We start from the raw sequence: 21420 nt of genomic DNA, 5'->3' as shown, positions 1-21420 counted from the left end.
GGTCTCCTAAACTCTATCAGCATCTTTGTCGACCGATGAGGTAGGGTTTCCTTATATCACAAAAGGGTAGTAAGGGGCGAGATGGCCCAAGTGGTTAGAGCGCGAATTTACTGACCGGAAGGTTCGTGGTTCGAATCCGACCTCCGCCACTCGACTTCCCCTGTCTAGGCTTGGGCAACCTGGCAGTATCCTAGCCCTCATGCTTCCTTCGGGTGGCATGGCAGTTAGGCACCGGAAGGGTGCTACAGCTGAATGCTTCTTTCTTAAAAGGGTAGTAATGCCAACGAGCGAAACCCACCAAACATAAAAGCCAACGATTCGGTTCACAGCATCAAATATAACGCCTCTACCAGCGACAATAAAAAGCATTTCGCTGCCGCGGGATCTACGGCACGTACGTCACACCTCGGTTGTCGCTGTACTCTGTACATAACTCGCGCCGTGTCCCAAAAAGGGCTGTCCGTGTGATGCAGCCGAAATTTGTTTCCTGTTGTGTTTTTTAGGTAGTCCGCACAGTCAACAACACTTATCTATTCAGTCGTCGTCCACAACGTGAGGGCAGTACGCTGTTTCCCGCCGGCCAACGGTCCCACCGAGTGACAACATCTTAAATGTGAGATGAACTCTGCTGCAAGTAGCAGCCAACATTGACCAACAGCACATTCCATCAAACGAGCGAAGTTATTTGGGAAATGTTTAATTTCACAGGAAGTGGGCAGCCTTTAACAAATCAAATCTCCAAATTATTCTGCACCCTAGCGAAATACACTTATTTGCAAACAAACTTGGCTTAATGGGAGACTCACCTGAAACCCAGCTGAATCTCTCGTTTATGATGTTTTCAAGCAACCGAATGTGCTGCACCAGGCCATCTCATGTTTTAGTTGGTATGATATTCAAGATATTGCGGTACATGTATGTACGTAAGGTTGCTTGAAATTCTTCGACAGTCCACGACCGGTTTTGCCCTTCTTGGGTTCAAGTAGAACATAAGGTTGACGGAAACTCGGAGACTGCGCCTACCTGCTGAGCCCCAAGAAGGGCGAAACCGGTCGTGGACTGTCGAAGAATATTCAGTAACCTTATGAGTGGTGTATTACGCATATATACTGCAGCCTGTTAAAGGGAAATGCCAAGGATCGCGGCAACGATCTGAATAGTGCTGTGCCGTTTTTTGCATGGTTAAAGCTGTACAACATTTTTAACACCGTACAGAGCTACTGATGTGTTACAAGTGTTCAGTCCAACCCTAGAAATCACCCGTATGATTCCCATACCACCTTCTAGTCGAACTCCTACGAAATTCGATCAAACTAAAAATTGCTCAACTCGTAATAGTACAGAATTGACGTTTTTTCACCATAAAATCTGGGTGCTCTGAAAATTTCACCGTAAAAACACTTGTAGGTTTTCATAGTGTTTCCGGATCAACAATCGATTCGAATGAGTCAGTCTTTGGGCTGTCTTCTGTTCCGTTCCCGGAATTTTCGAACATTTATCAAGTACGAAGTGAACTTAGGTTACCCATCTACTTGCCTACCTACATCGGTAAGTCATTCGCCGTCCGTCGCTTACGATCGCGCCCAGTCCAGCATCACCACACGGTGACCGTCGTTCTGACTGTTGTAACGACACTCACTCAGTGTTTTGTCACGTTCTTTTTTCATCCTAATCGCGATCTTTCGTTCGTTAGCTTTCTTGTTTTTACCCTTGCTGGTCCAAGCCGGATGCGTGTCACAGAATACCTAGTGAGAGGAAACGCAGATGTGCCCACGCCGATGTGTCCACGCAGGCACATTGTAGGGCAGACCAGAAGCGGGGACGGCTGTCGGCCGTTCTCCCATAAAACCCACATGACATACATGACCAATATATTATTGTTAGCAATACTACTGTAGGCTCATGGTAGCCTAATAATATGTGGTAGGAAGCGGAAAAGCCCTCAGGTCTGCCCATTTGTCTTCTCGACCCAATGGCCACTGGCGTCACTATTCCACGTTGTGGTGGTGGTTGGCTGGTTCGGATGGGGTTTGTGTCAAACGCAAGAGAACGAGTGGTCTGTGTGTGTGTGTATGCGTGAAACTGATACGGGTGGATGATGAATTCCCACTCCCAAAGCTGTGCGTCAGACACAGTTTCTACCGTCCAGAACAACAATGGGGAATTCGCTTCGTAAATTCGGACAAGCACCGACTTTTCTAGGGCTGGTTGGTTTTAATTGTGACGATTTGTCGACACAGTAGTCCGGGACGAAATGAGATCAGTCAGGGTACGATATTCTCGAAATTTGTCAGCCTTCTTGTGGTCCCTGTTTAGCATTTGATGCGCGCGAAGTAAGCAGTTTAGAAATGCATCTGTCATCACCAGGAAGGAGGTGATCTGGAAGTAGTCCTTGAACAGTAGTCAAGGTAGCCCAACAGCTGCCATGATTCAGTCAGTTGCGCGTCAGTAATTATAGGAAACGTCACAGCACAGTAAACAAACTGCTTCTGAAACGTCAGCGGGTGGGCCGGTTGTTTGCATTGGAGGACAAGTCTTCACACCGGAAACCCGGGTGAAGAGAATATACTTTGTTCTGTGGAGTTGAGGGTGAAGTGGGGTTATGCTACTAACCTTGCTGGAATTGTCTCGAATGGCAACCGAAATACTGAACAGTTTGAAACCAAATGTAAATTCCCTTTAGCGATACCAGTCTTTTGTTTTCTCGTGACTTCTCGTTTATATGTTGGGCCGCGTCTCATCGCCCTGTCCTGAAAGCCAAGCCTCCAGTATTTTCGCATCAGGCCAACGTAGTTTGCAACAACTTCGAACATGCAACTAGCATGAGTAATGACTTGCAGATCCGTTCTTAGTTGACATCTAGTGCGTCTTTTTTCGATCCGCGACCTCAGTGTTACGCACTGCGTAGACATAAACATGTTACTGGTCGTCCGCTCCGGTTTTTACCGTAAAACTTACTGTTCATCTGTCGAGCTTATTTCAAAATATAAAATTCAAGAACCAAGGTTGGAGTCAGAATCCTTGTCTAAGTCTGAACCAGCTAAAATAACGCGGCGTTTGCGGTTGCGCATATTAATCGTGGTGCTAATTACTGAATGTCGCGAACCGACAACCCCCCTCCCCTCGCGGTTACCTTGAGGAAGGAAATGCTGACTAAGAATCGTACGCACCGTCGGTGTGGGCTTGCTGTCTATCCAGACGGAACAAAAGGGACCATTATGGTGCAGAACGAAACCCTGTGGGGGTGAGACTGTTGTGTGCCATTATTCGGTCTGATCTACGAAATGGTGTTGGTGCTAAATTCGTTTGTAACGTAACAAATTACAGTTGTGACAAACATGGCAAAGGTGCCAAAGCAAACATGACCAGTGTGCCCGTCCAGTCTTTCCGTGGTCTCGCTTGCCAAGAACGTGGGGAACTGGGTCTCAACTGAATATTTGCTACACGTTTCCTGGCACAGTTCCAAAAGAATTGTGCTCGCGTTCTCGAAAATAATCGGAAAATAAGTATCACGCACAGGAAAATAAGATGTTTTCAGTTTGTTCAAAGTGTCTTGGTGCTTAGTTAGTCCCTCAGTAGTCATGCTTTTGGTTTCGGTATAAACCCACCAAGTGTAAGTGTGGTGTTCTCCGAGGCTAACGATTATAACCATTTTCTACCTGGGAGAAAGAACACAGGCTATCGGTCTGCTTGTTCTAAACTGGACATGCACAGACGAGAAGAACAGGGGTGTTTTTTATGATTTGCTTGAGATGAAACGCTCAGCCTTTTGTTCTTTTGCAATACTGATTCTGATGGTGGATGGTGGATGATGGATGGTGGTCCGATGATGCCTATGTCAAACAAAAAAATCGCCAACTTCGTTCGCAATGAGCTGTCGATTGTACTGTCGGTTTTACTTCTGGTAAAGCGTTATTTCAGGTGCTAGGAGAGTTCGAGTTGCGTTTTTGAAATAGACACCTCATGATTCTGCTGAGGGTACACACCTGGGTATTACTGATAGCAGAGATGTAGGCTATACAGTCAGTTGTTCGTTCATAGCGCTTTCTGAAGCAATTGGATTTAGCATTTCCTTTAAACATCGGAAGGCCTCTGAACCATGACAATTCCTGGTCATTTTTGAACGTGAAAGAGAAAATGCAAGGTATTTTGCTGCGCGTGGTAGCTCCCTAATGACCCCCACATATGCTCATAGGGTGAGAAATATGTTACTCTCATTCTCCCTCCTCAAAACTAGCTGAAACAGCGTTGTCGTCATACAACACTGTCGAGTTAAGATATGTTGGGTGGGGTTATGCAAATGTTATCGACACTTATGAGCGGTTAGCACTGGATGAAGCCGAATCCGTCGAAAAGACCTAACCAGCTGCAGGTTCTAAAGGTATGGACGATGTAGTAGCTTAGTCATGAAGCTCTACAGTTCTCCAACTTTGTTAAATCACACTATGAGATCAGAGGAAGCCGATACACTGCTGTTAGCGATTGTCTTTCGTATGGCTCATTTGTAACTAGAACACAACCGATATGCAAATTTGAACTAATTAGCAGGCTTATTTCATATAATTATCATACATATCCAAAGCATTCCTCCGCCAGTCTGTTGCAAACCAGTGCGCCTTTGATACCGTAGGAACCGCGAGATGGTCACACGAATCTGAAACAAAACAGACAGACTTCCGCCGGTCGTTCCTTTTGTTTTGTTTTGCTTGAAGAACGGTATGTTGAGAAGAAACCGAACACCAATTACTTAAAACGAAAGAATTTCCAGACTGTCTGGTTGTGTGTGCATCTTTTTCTAGTCCGTCTTTTCTTACGTTCATTTGCATTCCGAAAGCTGAACCTTGGATGCAGTATGCTGGGTGGTTCATTTGCACCATCAAAGGTACACATACTGGCGGCTAAACACCAGGGAGACCAAAAACTTCACTTTGCCGCCCACACAAAACAGGCAGAATACGTAAAACAGAAGGGCGCTTTGTAGTTTATTTTGGCAAACTGGTTTATGATTGAGCCTCTTTGAGACTGGCTTTCATGCCAACGGGCATTTACCATGCCCCATAAACCAAAAAACCAATTTGTCGTGCCAACGAACTCGGTAAGTGAGGCAGTAGTCTGGGCGATCGCGCGACTGAGTGATTTCCCGGGAAGCTGTTCGTCCAGAACTCTGGCGTTCCCCCTGTAAGTTAGTGCCGTTACGATGTACATAAATGTCCCGTCCCCTCAATCCAGACTGATTGACTTGCGCACGAGCATCTATTGACTTAGTGTTCGCGTTGCATCAGTGATCAATGCGTTGTATCGACCAGTCGATTCGACTTAAACTGAGTGACATATACTCATGGGTTAATCAATTCCAGTGTTGTAATCAGTTGTAAATCGGATGAAGTCAGTTACGAAATCAAAGAACTGGTCCCCCGAAAAATCGGGTTGTAACGGTTGGTTGTTTGCTCCTCTGTATTTAGAAACCCAACACACGGGTGGTTGCTCTAACCAACAGCTGATCACTTCTACTTCTCTCAACAGCATACAAGTGTAGGACTGGACGATGAACAACTAATTTTAGCAGGCAAACTCTAGCTTAAAATCTTGTGGCTCGTCGAACCAGAAGTTGTTAGTGCCCCACAATCTGAACATCATGAAGATTGAAAAACCGATACGCTTAGTGTCCAGATATAACACACCAACAAGCTCTTCAAGCACTTGGAGTTCCATCACACACAAAAACTTGATACGTCAAGAGAGTGCACTTCTTCGGATTAGCTGACTGTCGAGGTTTTTGTGGCAAGCAACCACTTGCCGTTAGAGGAGAGGCAGATATAGTTTCTCATGAAATAATTATCAGGCGTTCATAATTTTTGCAGCGAACAGTTGCTTCACAATCACCGGATCTCACGGTCACTGAGTGAGTTTGGGTTCAAACACTTGAGCGATGAATTTTTATGGACGCAAATTCAAGCTAATCCATTAGGATGGCTACACACAGTGGTCAGTCAAACCTATCATCATCTTCACCTTTTCATCAGCGAAACCTGTAATATCGTCACCGGAAACCGGAGGTCTTCGCACGTGTGCTAAGCGGATGTTTGTACTACACACAAAATCGAACCTGATAGGAGACGGTTGAACAATGCACACTGTCACAGGAAAATAACATTCAGTTTTCCTTAGGTGAAAGGAAACCTATTCAAACAGGGCTCCGACAACTTGCATGAGGTCATAACAACAGTCAGTTTGACCTTACATCAGCTGTGCAACCACCCGGTAAATAAACAAGCACCACCACTGCTGAAACCTCTTTTGGTGGGAAGGGGTTTGTTTGGCGTCTTGATGCACTCGGGAAATAAGCGATATGAAATGCGCAAGTTTTAAATAGTTCAAGGCAACATTGTTCAAAACAACAGCCCTAACCTCCAAATCTACCTGGCGCTTATGTGGTCAGTGCTGATACGAGTGACGTAATTGTTATCTCTCATCAAACACCTGAGAAAAACGGTCTGTTCTTCGCAGACTTTTTAGACCAAGTATGCTGTTTGACACAATGGTACTGCCTTCGCATCGAACGACATTAGCCTGGCTTGCATCTTTTCAAAGCCTTACATAAAGACCGTATCATAAAGTTCGCTACCTGTCGAAGGGAGTCGAGAAGAAATGTTATCCATTAGGTAGACCGTTTGCTCAAACCCTAGTCGACTCTCAGAATACAATACAAATCTGACTTGAACCAATATATTTTTTTTCCCAGAATCTTTTTAATTCTGTTCTCTAAACGCCGTCCGTTGGTTCTCAAGCTTAACCATACCGGCCTGGTGCTGTACATCCGGTCGCCTAAGAACATCATAAACGAGAGTTTCAGCTGGGTTCCGTTCCAGATGAGCAGCCCATCAAAACCAAGTTGATATGGTCGGGCTGTATTTATGTCGAATGGGATGAGTTGAACCAAGTGGTTAGAGTGCGAATTCACTGATCGAAAGGTCCGTGGTTCGAACCTGACCTCCGCCTCTCGACTTCCCCTGTCTATACTTAGGTGACCTGGCAGTATCCCAGCCCTCGTGCTTTCTTCGGGTGGCACGGCAGCTAGGCACCGAAAGTGTGTATCAGCTGATTATCAAGATTATGATCGTTCTGTGCCATCTCATTGATTTTTCGACTGAAGATTCGTCATGCTTTAGTTAGTTCTAAGATTCGGGGTATCAAACTCACACACACTCGTTTGCCGTGACTGTATATATGGACCGGAGTTCAATAATCGATTACCGGTAATAGCGCAACTCATGTTCAATTTCTACACCCCGGGTTGGGACAGACCAAGTGAATATTGACTGAATGTGAGGATTGTTTGCACAGTTAAGCGGTATCCTACTTCAGTATCCAACAGTCCCCTTGATATCGAGAAATAACCATTCGAATTATTCTAACCAGAGTAAAATTGCAAAGTGAAACGTTCACGCGAGACAACGTGTTTATGTTGCCTGCACACACACACACACACACACACGTATACATACGCAAACGAAATAGAGAATACTGGATGGTCTCAGTTACACGGTACTGCCCCTACAGTGCCAAATGCACAGTGAACATAAATCTCCTGGGAACGAAGCATTGTACACACGACCGACCGACCCGCCGACCAGGTGAGTGAGAGAGCACAGCAGCACAACAAAGGACCGGTTGAAAAGGCCGCGGACACAAACATCCTACGGTTGTGCCGCCTATTGATCTTGTAAAGATTTAATGCTCTCGTATCACACGCGCGCACACACACACACCGACATGCGCACACCCTACAGTAGATTGGAGTTCATTTGGTTCAGATATTTTTGCAATTGTGAACGGATTCAGGAGCAGCACGCTGCAAGCACACACAAGCACGGAAGCGCTTAAAGCATTCACAAACAAATGCACACTATTCTTGATGGTGCTGCTGTTGGTGCTGATTACGATACGCAGCTGGACGAGTTCGAAGGGGTGGTGCAATCGGCGCAGCACAGAAATGGATATGCCGTAGTTTTCACTGAAGTGGCGGGAGCTTCCGGTCAACATGATTTATTCGCCACTGCTGTTGCTGCTGCTGCCGTCGCCGATGCGCCGCCATTGGCGTAAGCCAATCGTGGTACACAGCTGTCTTTTGATGGAGCCGACCGTTGTGTTGTGCTTTTTTCTGACTCTTGTTGCGCATTTTGGCGAACGTGTGGTGTGATAAAGGTGGTAGCGCGAATGGGTGAGGAAGGCGGGTAAGATAAACGGCGTTTGCCATTGGAGCCGAAAAAGAGTCGGTGGCGGCATTTTAGATAAAGAGCCTTGTGTGCACACACACACACATTCATATACACGCACAAGCGCATGCAAGCCAAAATCTTGGCTTTACTGTCAAAAATTCACGCCATAAATAACCAGCTTCCCTCTGGCGTGCGCTCACTTTAAAGCCGGTGCTGGTCTCTTGCTCTTGAGTCACTTTGTATGCAGCAGTAACTGGCCCTCGTCTTATCAATCTGATCTATCCCAGCGGGTTTCACGTCCTTTTTTACACCGCCAGCGCTTCGCCATTTCGTGTATTGGACAGCCTCGATGTTATCGGCAAACTTCAAAGTGGACACCGACTGGAAGCAGGGCTGTCCGGCCAGAATCTATTCCATGAGTTGATATGTACAGTTTATCGGGTATTTCGGAAGCACAAGTGAACTTCCAGAAATCACTGAGTTAAAACGTGTGGTTGAACCGGCCACTGATGAATCCTTTTAACTAATCATCAGCAGTTAGTTGGATGTCTGAATAAAACAACTGACTATACCAAGAAGCACAGTTAGAAGCTCGATTAGTTCTGTTTTTGTTCTACATTGAGAAGCCGGATCCTACGCTTCAATGTAAGGATCCACTGAGATTTCACTTCATGTTTGTCGTAAACACGACATACACTACTCTACAACTGTTTTCAGAATGCTTCGAACACCGAACAACGCCTCATTTTCCTTCTATTGAAGCTGACACCGTTTACCGCAACTGACTCGTCTGATCAAAAATCGTAGCAATGGTTTTCATCACATGAAGCCAACAATTATCCAAAATGGCGCAGAAATAGTCCAAGCTTTTTCGGTTCCACGGGAATTAAATATTGATTTCTGTCATGTGACTCATTGTTACAGTTTATTCGCGTCGGTGGACCAGAGAGCTCCTCAGTTTCGAGAAGCCAACATGAAATGATCACACGGTACCGGACGATGCGTTAAACCGTTCGCTGAGATTTCTGTGTTCTTCAGCTAGCACATGACAACCGCACGTGTGGCAACGTGACAACCGTGACGATGCCACTCAGTGGGCATTGCTAAACCTCACCAAAATTTTCTTGTGAACGATACGAGGCTAAGAGACCATGGATCAACGAACCTCGAAGATGAGGGAATAGAAGCCTCATGTCGTTCACTAAACGATTAGCGGAAAGAGATAAATAGTTCAGGAACGCTCATATTAAACGTTCGAAGCAAGGAGAAGATGAACGATGGTCATCCTGACTCCGCCCAAGCACAACTGCTATCGTAGTGGAGACATACAAGGAACTCTCATTGTCAGACAGGCTGAAATTCACAACATTAAAAAGCAACGTGAAAACACGCCTCCGATACAGGCTCAGTACTGTCGTCCGGGTTAATACCTAGAGAGTTATGATGAATTTTAATGATAGAGTTATTGTGGGCTTTATTAGTTCCCCCAATATGCACACGAGAGTTGCCTGTATGCTACTGCGGTGGACCAAAACAGCATCCAGTCACGTGCGCATCCGCACTGAAATGTTTTACTGAGTTAGTCACACCAAACGACACACTTCTGAATGACAACGCTTCCGGGAACAATAAAATTCGTCCCTTATAAGTCATAACCGGTCATTCCAAACGAGCCACTACGATGTTTTTTGTCACTTGGTCCGACTGCACTTTTAGCAGTCCAGTTGCAGGTTGCTAGGCCACATGGACCGCGGGTGACATTTTCAGGCATTGGTTTGGTCTGGACAGCTAAACATGACGCTACAGTGGTTCGACCCAGAATGCAAAGTCACACACAGAGTACGGCCCCAATGAAATGTTACTGGACGATTTCGCCAGGTTCCGGGTCACAACAACCTGGGTGAAGACGATCAATTGAACAGTTTGTTGGGATTTGGGAATTTCAAAGAACACCGAAAATGATAACAAGGCCGAAACAAGCTCGAATCGGAGGGTTCAATAAGACACATAACCCTATATTGTTTCAGATACCGTTTGAACGTGCAGGCTAGTGGATGGTGCATCCCATGAGGATTTTCGGTGGCCTCTAGTCATCTTCCTAAATAAATATTTAATGATAGGTGGGTGTTCAGTTTTCCCTTTAATCGTAGGGATTTGTGAGGCGAATAACCGTAATCCTGCTTTGTATTATTATGGGATCTGCATTCGAAATGCATGGCTTGTCGACGCTTGGCGGAAGTTTAAAGATGGCTGCGACACCAATAATGAGGTCAATTTTGTGCGACAGCCACGTGACATTTTATTGATTCTTCAAAACACTTAGGTGATTAACCGACTAAAGGCCTGATCGGATGATTGAATGAAATAGGAATGCATTTCGCCAACTTGTACAATACATGAATGAACCGAAGGTAGTTGTCAGGACCGTACAAAGTAGAATTCTAGGCCAAATAGGAATAAATTTATTGATGAGTGAATAAGTTTTGCCATCTCACAGGGGTCCAAACTAAATAGCAGGACGTAACCGGTCTACAACCTATCATAGTTTACTCGACTAGATAACGTTTTTTACTGACGTAAGCGCATCTTTCACCACAAGATTACCCGTGGCTGCATTCCTCATGGCATGTTTCACATTGTCTGTCTACATCGAGCCCACAATGCACAGCGAAACAATGGCAGTTGTCTTCTTCAGCTACCGGGAAAATGACTATGTTTCCATTATTCATACTATTAGCCAAAATGGTTACTAAGCGGCTGCGATAATCAAACTAATCAATGAGTCTGAGAATCTCGATGAATCAATAACACGTGAGTGTCTGTCAATGATGTGATCGAATCATAACCAGAGATGTATATGGCCCAAGAATAAAATGTTCACGTCTTTTTTTAGTGTTGACTTGCTTCCATTACTAAGAAGGAGTATGTTATCTGATAAACAGAGTACTTATAATTAACAAATCAGTAGTGTCATCACTACAAGTTGTGTCTATGGATTTCAAATGCCTGTAGCAGGCGCGCCTAGACGGATAGGGAGAAAATGCGTTCAATACGGAGAGGAGTGATTGTCTTTTGTCCAACACAATAGGCTCTTCAGTTGTGATGCTGGAATGACTTATTTACGACTCATTTGTCTACTCAATGGTCCCTCTGGGGGGGGCCAATTGGTTCGATCAGTAAGTCATTACTTAAACGTAAAGAAAGCTGATTTAGCCGATATGATTAAGGTGACGATATTTGGTGCGTGTTTTTAACGCGGTAGTGCTTCCGAACGCCACATGCAGACCCAGACGGCCCGCTACTTTCTCGACCAATTTAGTTTGCTACTGGTAAAACGAGAATGGTCAATGAAGAAATCAACTGAGGCACACAGAATGGTGGGGACGGCTTTTGGGATCTAGTCTTACGGTTAACAGCATACCAGCAGGTTATGAATTAAACAGTTACTGTTTGTACTTACTCGATGACGGCGCACCGAAAATGAAGTACACGCCATTTTACGATCTTGATGATACAAGGGTAGTAATCAGGAACAGCAACTTACCAAATCCGAAGATTGGACTCAGTGTACAGTTGACATTTGTCTTCGGACAGCACAAGGCGTCTTCGTTTTCCCGACAAGTCCGGACCACGACCTCATTTTCCGAACAGGTTTTGCACGGGATGCATTTGACCGTATCACCCACGCTAGCGGACCAAAATCCAGCCGGACACGCTTGGCACTGAGTGTCGGCGTTCCATTCACATGACCTAGAGTAAAGGTCACGAAGTGAGTAGTGTGCGGTGTTAGTAAGGCAAACAGTTTTGTGATTAAAACCTCGCTAACGTAAATAAACGAGGTTTTATCAGCAACGGGTCTACTTTGGTGAAATAATCTCATTTGCATAACAATTTGGTTTTGATAAGAGACTCGCTTGGAATGCAGCTGAATCTCTCGTTTATGATGTTCTCAATAGTTTTCAGCAACCTTATGAGTAGTGCATCAGATCTACTTTAATTGTTATGTCGACGAAGAGTGACAACGAAATATCACCAAAAATATATGCATGGGATGGTGGTGAAATGTATTCAGTGAAACAAGCTTGTTACACAGTGAAGTGAATACAAACTGTCTCACTACTATTCGACCTAAAAGAGGAAAGGTTGATACGGTATTTTAATGCGTAGTCTGTGTTTGTGATATGATGGCGGGAATACAGGAGCAACAAATTTGTGAATCACGGAATATTTAGACCACAGTTGGAAAAAGGGATAACAGTAGATATGAGCAAAAGATGCATTCAAAGCTGGCTTTCAAATGTGGATAAGAATGGAAGTGCAGCCCGAAAAAAACACTGTTGTGATTAGCTTGCAAACGGGTAAAGAATGGAAATGTCGGGGTGGTAAAAGATACGACGGTTTTAGTGTGCAAACCACTTGGCTGGAAAGGTTATGGATAACCGAGTTATTCTGAGGTAGAAATAAAAACGCAGTTTGTGATCTTTTCAGACGGATCCCTCTGGATGTCAGCTGTGCATTTACATTTCAACTACAAAATCCAGTCCAATTCTCGCCACAAACTAGCAGAAGTTATTACACATTGATACAGTTCTAATCAAAGGAAGACCATAAAACTTAATGTTCTCCTCATGAGTAAGACAGGCGATTGTTTGCCCTGGAAATCCAGCACTGAGAGGAGATAAACGGGGAAATTGTACACGAAGATCATCAAGTTGTGTAATAACTGCACTGACTGAAACCATCGAACAGAAAGGGGATTGAAACGGTGACTCCGGTAGACTAGTTCACTCTGTAGTGGTGTGGCGACTGGGGCACGAATAGCAAGCTTGTTATATCTGCTGATTAGTCAATCTGTGGTATCTGCTGCTGACCCGCTCCAGTGCCTAATGCCGGAGGAAAAAGACTCACAGAACGGAACGCAACCGCTATATACCGAACAAACGAGTGTGAGAGCGTGAGTGCGTGCGAGTGCGAGAACAAAGGTTACAACGGACTTTCTGACATTGATCCTGGCTGCTTGATAGGCGCTAATGAGCACCCATCAACATCGACCGTGCCTCTATGAAAAGCCTGAACGCTGATCACATTCGATCGTGCTTCTGTGGCGTGCAAGAACACTCATCAATTTTTGCTGAATTGATTGAATGATTGACTGGCCTGGATGCTTGCCGGCTTTCCTGTTGAGTTTTTAGTGGAGCAGTAGGTTTCGGGCGTTCTGAGGTTGTTTTCAGGAATCTGACCTTCATGGTAAAGCTGAATCAGCTGTCTTGGTTTTTAAACCAATTTATATGGCGCGTTTCGGGATGCGCGGATTTCGCTCAAAATCCAGTGTGTTGGTTGGTTGGTGAAAATACCTTGAACGAAAATCTCAAGGGCCACATAGATAAGGCCGTGACGAAAAAGATAAATAATGAGCAATGAATCTACGACATTTCTACTTGCATCCGACACAAATACACGCTGATTGCTAATCCAGACAGCCTTTTTCTCAGGCTTCACCACCAGCAGAAGTTTTCAAGGTATACGCCAACATATTTCCTAAGGTAGTTGGTTCCTATATTTTCCACAACAATATCAGTAAATGGGGACGTCATTGGTGAATTGTCTGTAGAAACCAACGCACTTTACGCGTCTTAATTTCTGAAAGAGATTGCTCATGTTCCACCAACCATTTTGGGCTCCCGCTATAACCGGAACGGGCAATGTGCGAGAATACTGTACCGATGTAGGCTGTGTGCAATTTGCAGCATGGGGAGTGATCAATTTGTCTGCCTACTGACAACCTTCATTAGTAGTATGGATTAGGGAAGTTTACTAAGCGGCTGCCAGGCGCTCCACCCGATTAGGTACTGTCCGACATCAGCACATAACGACAACCCCTAATGCTCACCAACTGTTCATTCTCCACATTCAGCGAAGTATTGTCCAACTGCGCATTAGGCTCCTTTCTAGCACAACCCAGGGTATGAGCAGTCGGTCATACGTTCCAATAACCATAGCTTACCGCACGAACAGCTTTTTTATGAATACTAACCTTCTTATGATAACTCTTCAACTCTAGAGTACCCATTACGTGTATTCTGCACTAAGCCGTAATTTAATGCCCTAATTGACTTCTAACAATTTCTGTGGCGGCAGTTTTGCGCTCAGGCTGGATTGTCTGGTACACAATGGTCTGTCCTCAGACGCTGAAATAAATTTTGACAATGATGCAGTTTATGTCGCCCCTAAAGCAAAAATACACCCGAAGACCTAAGTAGAGTATTAACATCACTTTTTGTTCGGACTATGATATCGCAAGCTTCCAATCGGAAATCATTTTCGCACCAGATTGGGTTGAATTGAATTAGAACGACAGAGAGTTCGTTGAGTTGCCGTAGGAAGTGGTGGGTTGATGTAAGCTGAAGGTATACTAACGTTTAGTCCGGTTGCAAATGAATCAGCTACTGATCGAACTATCACGTTGGCTAACCGATAAACAAAATGAAAGAATACGTTCGCAAAAGCATGTTTTCTGTAACCAGTTGAGAAAATTGCAATCCAACGTCTCAACACCAGGTGTGAAAACCAAATGCTCTGTGTGGGCAGTGTGCATGCGAGAAATTTTTAAAGTCAACTGATCCTGTTCTACAGGACAGTCATCCAAAAGTGTATTTTGGTGCCCCAGTCGGCAATCTACAAACAGTCGATTGAGTGCAGTACAGCCAGCGGATTTTTCGAAGGTTAATTATGGCTTCAACGCAACACATATTGGAAAAAAACTCAACCAACCAAGACCAGAATATCAGTGTAACGGTGGATGCTACTGACGGGAGCATGCGAGTAGTATGTTCTCTCGTAAATTCGCTTCGCGTTTCTTGAAAAGTGAGGTCTGTTACGGAATTTGTGGAGTCGCTTTGTAGCACTTGCTTGCACTTGAGTAGCAGTCAATGAATATCCAAAAAAATTCAGGAAGCCGCATTAAAGAGTAGATAGATGTTCAGTTTTTGTAAATAAGATGCAAATGAGTTTTGCTTCCCTGTCCAATAGTCTGTAACTGGTCAGTTGGTATTTTCTTATGAATAAATCCGCAGTGAATGCCTTCTCCTTTTCACCAGGTATGAAAACTAAACGCTCTGCATGGGCAGTGTATATCCGAGAAATTTCTAAGGTCAACTGATCCTGTCATACAGGACAGTTGTCCAAAACTAAAGTACGCAAGTAACCAATCAGTCGATTTTAGGCCTATCTTGGCCATCCGCACGTAAATATCAGGAGCGATCAGCTGTTACAAGCAAGTGACGTAGTCCACTGCAATCAAAATAAGACCTGCCGCTTGTTAACTGTCCTGGTGTGCAATCTTAGTTGTTTCACCTTCACAATGCACTAAAGTTGGTGGTGTACGCAAGAATATGTTAGAAGGAAGTATGAATTGCAGGTCAAATGAGGGTTTTGATGCATGAACTCATGCAGTCCTCCAGCTTTCTAGTACCATATGTATATATATATATATATATACTTGTGGAAAAATCAAGCCACTGAAACACCGAGCACAAGGTGTGGAAAACTGAAGTAAAATATTGCTCAGTTCGTGAGAAACTGCATTCTTCTCATGTGAAGACTCTTCTGAGACGATGACAATTTATTTCGTTCCCAAGGGAAGATGACTACCTGTAACATGGCGTCCCAAAACTTTCTCTTCTAATGCAGACGAGATTATTAAAGAATTTTTCACTGTTGACGAACTGCGCAGCTTGCTGGCGAGTGCATCACACCAGAAGTGAGTTTATCGGGGAGAAATATAATTTGTACACTATTTCCACTATCTTGGAATTGACACCATTTAATTCACAGAGAGAACCTAAAGAAAGACAAGGCCACAATGCCACAATAGCAAGAGCACTGACAGGGCATGTTTGCAGGACACATGTCTCTATTTAGCTGTGCGATCAGGCCCAGGCATAACCGGTGCCCAATTTGATGGATATAGCAACGAGCTTCGTTCGTGGACTATGTAGCCAGCTTGCTCTGATCAGAATTGCACATGCATCCATACCCTTTTGAAGATTATTAAGGGTGGTGAATGGTGTACTCGTTCAGCTACCTACACCTACGCCACCCGAAGACAGCACGAAGACAGAGGTACTTCCAGCCTGCCCAGACCAGGCCAGGAGCAGCTGAGATGCACAGGTTGGGTTCAAACCACCGACCCTACGGTCAGTAATTAGGTGCTTAACCACTGAGCAACCTCTAGTTGGCCGACTGTCAACTATATACACATGTATGCACAGGGCAAACAAATTTCCCAAGTAGGACGTAGCGAGCGCAAATCGATAATCTACAGTGGCAGTTGAGCTTATTTTTGGTTACTGTGTCCCTGCTATGGTCTCACTGGTTCACTCACCGATATTTTCATCAAATTGCACACACACAGACACACACTGGTTTAGGAAGAGGCCACAAGATGTTCTATAACTTTTCAGGAGGGCTGAGCTAGTAAGACTAAAGTGGGTTAAACAATATAAAACTCATTTCTTACTTGATGACACCTTCGTTTGGTTTGCAGACCGTACACGCCTTGCAGGTCTGGTTGTTTACCGACATATAGTAGCCTTTCATGCAACCACATTCTGTGTCTGTGGTTGGTGTGCAAACAATCCGCGTGGTAGCCAATGGATGGATCTAAAAGAGAAAGCAACAGCTAGAATTATCTTTCCTTCCGTCAGATTATCAAGATTATTTTTCATATTTTTTATTACTATTATTATTACATAATTTATCCTCTAATATTTCTTCAAAAACAAGTACCGGTAATGTTGGAGTTCAAGTTCCCAAGTACATACACATTTTCACAAACGCAGCACTTGTTGTTTCCTCCCATATGGTTATCCTTCATAATGAGAATGTTCCACCTACATTTTGACTTGTCCTCAGCCTGTGCCAGAAACAGCGCTGAGGAGTATTTATGTTCGTTCTTACTTCGATGGATGCTTTAGTTGGAGATAGGCCAAAATCGAAGCCAGAATGATAGAAAATTGTTCAAGCTTCACCTTCTAGCAATTAAAAAAATAGCCACAATCAATATTTCTCCTAAACGTTATTGTTCAGGAGAAATACTGGTGGCTCAAGTCCACAAAAGCAATACTTGTTCCTCTTTATATCCGGGAAGAGGTGTTCATTTGCATGAAACATCTGTTTGTCAGACGTTGAACTCCGATGTTTTGAACCAGACGCCGACAAGGACATATATACCATGCGTATGCAATCTTGAGATTATACTGCCGCTTCCCCCAAGACGCAGTAGCTCAGTCTTTTGGTGACAAGCAAACATTTACGTAGAGTAGTAATAACAGAAATCACATGGATACCATGGATTTGAAAAGCAATTTTCGGCAGAGGGACAAATGAAACCATGATTACTCGCCAGGCGAATTTGTGGGCAAAACTTAAATGGCTTTAGTATCAAATGGTAAGGCGGAAAAACAGTAATTATCATACTCCATGATTTATGCGGTTGAACTAAACGACAAGGAAGTGTGTAAATCTCGAGTTTCCATTTCCACTTCGATAATGGTTTAAGATAGCAAAGTTGCTGAGTCCGCAAGACAGTACAGTCTGCCTTGTGTGACGCTAAAATTCTATTAGCTTTTTTACTACTCGCAAGTAGTTCAAAGGAATTTCTGAAAACAACCAGCATCCTTCATTTCCTGAAAATTATTGTCGGTTTGCTTGAAGGCGAGCCACTAAATTCTACTCTGTCTGTCTGAATCATTCGTCGACAGCTTCTGGGATTCCATATCAATCACTTCTATGGCCAATTGCATTATGATACCAGTTCTTCCTTCACACAGAACCTTTCGATGACTGTCCAGTATCCTTCAGCTACTGCAGTACGCCTCGGTCAAGATTGCTTTAATGTACAGCTTGCCTTTACGTCTTTACCCACCTTTAATAAAATCATTATTGAAGTTGCTTGACTTGCAAACGCTAAGCAGACACTGCACTAGGGTCGCGGTCTTTCTAACCTCACAACAACTATGTATTCAACGATATACATTCATCGGTACAAGATTTTACCGAGCATTTTGAAGCACAACGTATGAACTAACGGGATATCACAGCAAAGGTGAAGACTTATTTCTTGCGTGAATTACTGATAATGAATTACTAATTAATGATTCAACTTTCCATTCACTCCAATTCAAGTTGAATTCCCTCCAGAGTGAAGACTAAAATGTCACAGAACGTCCAGCAGGTGAATTTTACAGCTTGGGTCGAGAAAAAAGGATTTTTAACCACTGAATAAGATGTCATTGTGCCAGCGTTTTGTGAATGCTAATCCCACAGTAGTAAGGAGACTTGTCTGTTCGATACCCTAGCCCCTGCGTTAATTCATCCAAGCGGCATCGAGAGCTGTGTGCAGCGGGCAGTCCAAAGTGGAGTTGGTTTATCTACAAACTTCGCGGAAAACTGTAATCGTACACTTCGAAGTCATTTGGCTTGACAAACCACTATTCGAATTAAGGTTCATCACGATAACTGACCAGAAGCTATTAGTTTTTACACACAGTGTAATCCATACGCCGTGATGGTGTTACTCTCAAGGACCACCCTCACTGTACATTGCTAGAGGGGACAACGCATGACAATTTCCGTACTTATTAAACCATATAATACTACGAGTTGACTCACATCTTGACATCTTCGGCACTGCTGGCATTTGAGAGTTGCACTGGTAGTTGGTGAAAACTCAACGCCTGGTTCGCATCCTATACATTGTGTATCATCGGTGTCCGTACAAAGCCGCAGCATTCCTGTGCCGGGCCCACACATTCGACAGCAGCGAGGACTACCACGAACCGGTGAAACAAATTCTTGCATGGGTCCCGGGCAAGTTTCCTGTAGGTTTTTGGAACGTGAGAGAATGCAGAGGATTAGTTTGCTGTCCAAGTATCATGTACAAGGAGTGAAACCAACGCCATATTCCCGTGTGTAGTCCAATACTTTCGATTCTGCTTTCACTACTGATAAGCTCGACAGTAGGTAAAAAATGGAACAACAGTGGCAGCCGCCAACTAAGTGAGTGAGGGCCTGTCACACGGCCAGTGTTCAGACTCATTAAATTCCTTATAAACCGACAGATTCTGAGTCGATGACGACCTCATCTATAAAGCTCGTCTATGTTGAGGCGCAACTACCAACCAATCAAAAACCATGGTAATTAGGCCAGTTACAGAAGTTCGTGGTATACATCAAGCCTGACACTCATTCTTCTAGCAGACTTCACATATCATGCACCGATTACATGTGGGTATTCATAAAAAACACGCCCATCCACGTAGTTGAGCTTTTTTATCCAACCTTGGGGGAAATGGAGGCAGGAAACTGTCCATACTAACGAAGTTAAAGAAAAGTTGGGTCGGATGGTCTGATAACGCTGAATTTGACGAAAAAGTGTCTTGTGTCTAGGCCATTCATCATTAAGGAGCGTTCCCTTATTCTCAACAAACTGCATTCTGAAAATGGAACTTGTGTGGGTTTTAGTAGGAATGACAAATGTAACGCAGTGATCTTCTGGGTTGCTTCGTCTTGACGGAACTGACACTACCGTGCCTTTTATGTAGTGAGGTCGTTGATCCATACCTCTACACCAGCCAGTTCACGTGCTTCTTTTCATTTCGCTGTAGCAACTGTCAGTCTTTCTAGCACGCCCGCAAATGTTCGAACTGCCTTGAAGTGGAACTCAATGTGAATAGACCATGACCTGATGACAGAACACTAATCGAATATAGAGATCCCAGAACCCTTCTGGAGAATAGGGCAATCGGTCACCATGTCGTCAGCGCACTCGGAAAGTAAGGCCCCACTTTAGTTTTTTGCTACTGGCAAATATCCTAGTAGTAAAAGATATCCAACCTTTTTCAACACCCAGATAAGTAATGGGAACGGTAGTGGCATTTACCCCATGAACACAGAAATCTCGTCTCTATTTCAACGTCACCTACAAACCTTTAAACGTATCCGTCGCCAGTCGCCGAAAAAAATGATTTGACAGTCTACCCGCTAGGGTTTTGGCAGATGAACTAAGCAATATGGAAAGTGAAGAACCTCACGAAGTAGTTATTCGAACGTCACCAAGATTAACTTATTACCCTCGAAGACTGTTTCGTACAGTTCCTCCGATAGTCGAATTGCTGCAAACTTTCGTTACCAATATAGGTAACATTATTAGTGCATTGCTGTGCGTCCGCGTGTGTGCTTTGAGTAGTAGTGTGAGCGTTTTTATGCACGAACTTAGGAAGGGACATGACCCCATTTATGATTGGTTGTTACGGTGATTGATAGAGTACTCCATTCGTGGTAAGATTGTCCAACATCCGGATAGTGTTTGAGCTTGACCTCTCCTATCCGCACTCCTTGATTTATGATGCCTTGTTTCTCCAGTTGGTGCCGCTGTCTGATCCATTTGTATGGTGCTCGGCTGCGTTTGCATTATCGAATCGCGTTCGTGTTCCCTTGCTCGTGAAGGTGCATAGATTGGATCGAGTTCAACAGGTTGGCTGAAATAGTTCCTGTGGTCAGAGGAATTTCTTTGCGTGGTAGGTAACTAAATGTTGGCAAAGTTTATTCAGCTGTCAAAATATGAGGCTAGATTTAACTCGACGAACCGGATCAGATTTCTCCGGGCGGTTACTTATTCGATATAAAATCGTTCAGTTGATGCCCAGCTGCCGTACCACACGAAGGAGGCACGAGGGCTGGGATACTGCCAGGTCACCTAAGTATAGACAGGGGAAGTCGAGAGGCGGAGGTCAGGTTCGAACCACGGACCTTTCGATCAGTGAATTCGCACTCTAACCACTTGGTTCAACTCATCCCATTCGACATAAATACAGCCCGACCATATCAACTTGGTTTTGATGGGCTGCTCATCTGGAACGGAACCCAGCTGAAACTCTCGTTTATGATGTTCTTAGGCGACCGGATGTACAGCACCAGGCCGGTATGGTAGTTGAGATATCGTAATATATCGTATATTCATGGGGCTGCTAAAAATTCTTCAACCGCCCTGGAACCTAGCTAAATCTCTTCTTTATCATGTTCTTAAATCGAGCCGCTCGTGTTACTAGGGAAAAAAAGAATAACTGTATCACACAGGACTGTTGCCTATTCCATGATTCATCGATTTTTGCATCCAACTGGTTAAGGTAGTCGAGCTCAC

At 44.2% G+C, this 21420-nt stretch overlaps 2 protein-coding genes across 2 annotated transcripts in view; one reads left to right on the top strand and one right to left on the bottom strand.

The window, feature by feature from the left end:
- Positions 1-21420, bottom strand: part of T265_08108 (hypothetical protein) — a gene marked incomplete at both ends in the record, with an annotated part of 70071 nt that overhangs the window by 22716 nt on the left and 25935 nt on the right. The window contains 3 exons of the mRNA XM_009173815.1: positions 11764-11969; positions 16738-16880; positions 18891-19097. Coding sequence (XP_009172079.1) covers positions 11764-11969; positions 16738-16880; positions 18891-19097 — 556 coding nt within the window. The remainder of the gene's footprint in view (positions 1-11763; positions 11970-16737; positions 16881-18890; positions 19098-21420) is intronic.
- Positions 7900-8103, top strand: T265_08109 (hypothetical protein; the record flags this gene model as incomplete). The annotated part of the gene is made up of 1 exon (XM_009173816.1): positions 7900-8103. One exon carries the CDS (start codon positions 7900-7902, stop codon positions 8101-8103), a length of 204 nt encoding a protein of 67 aa, XP_009172080.1.

Source organism: Opisthorchis viverrini (assembly GCF_000715545.1).
Source record: "Opisthorchis viverrini unplaced genomic scaffold opera_v5_202, whole genome shotgun sequence".
Classification (NCBI taxonomy): Eukaryota; Metazoa; Platyhelminthes; class Trematoda; order Opisthorchiida; family Opisthorchiidae; genus Opisthorchis; species Opisthorchis viverrini.
The sequence above is the reverse complement of the archived record's forward strand: the minus strand, read 5'-3'. Positions and strand labels throughout refer to the sequence as shown.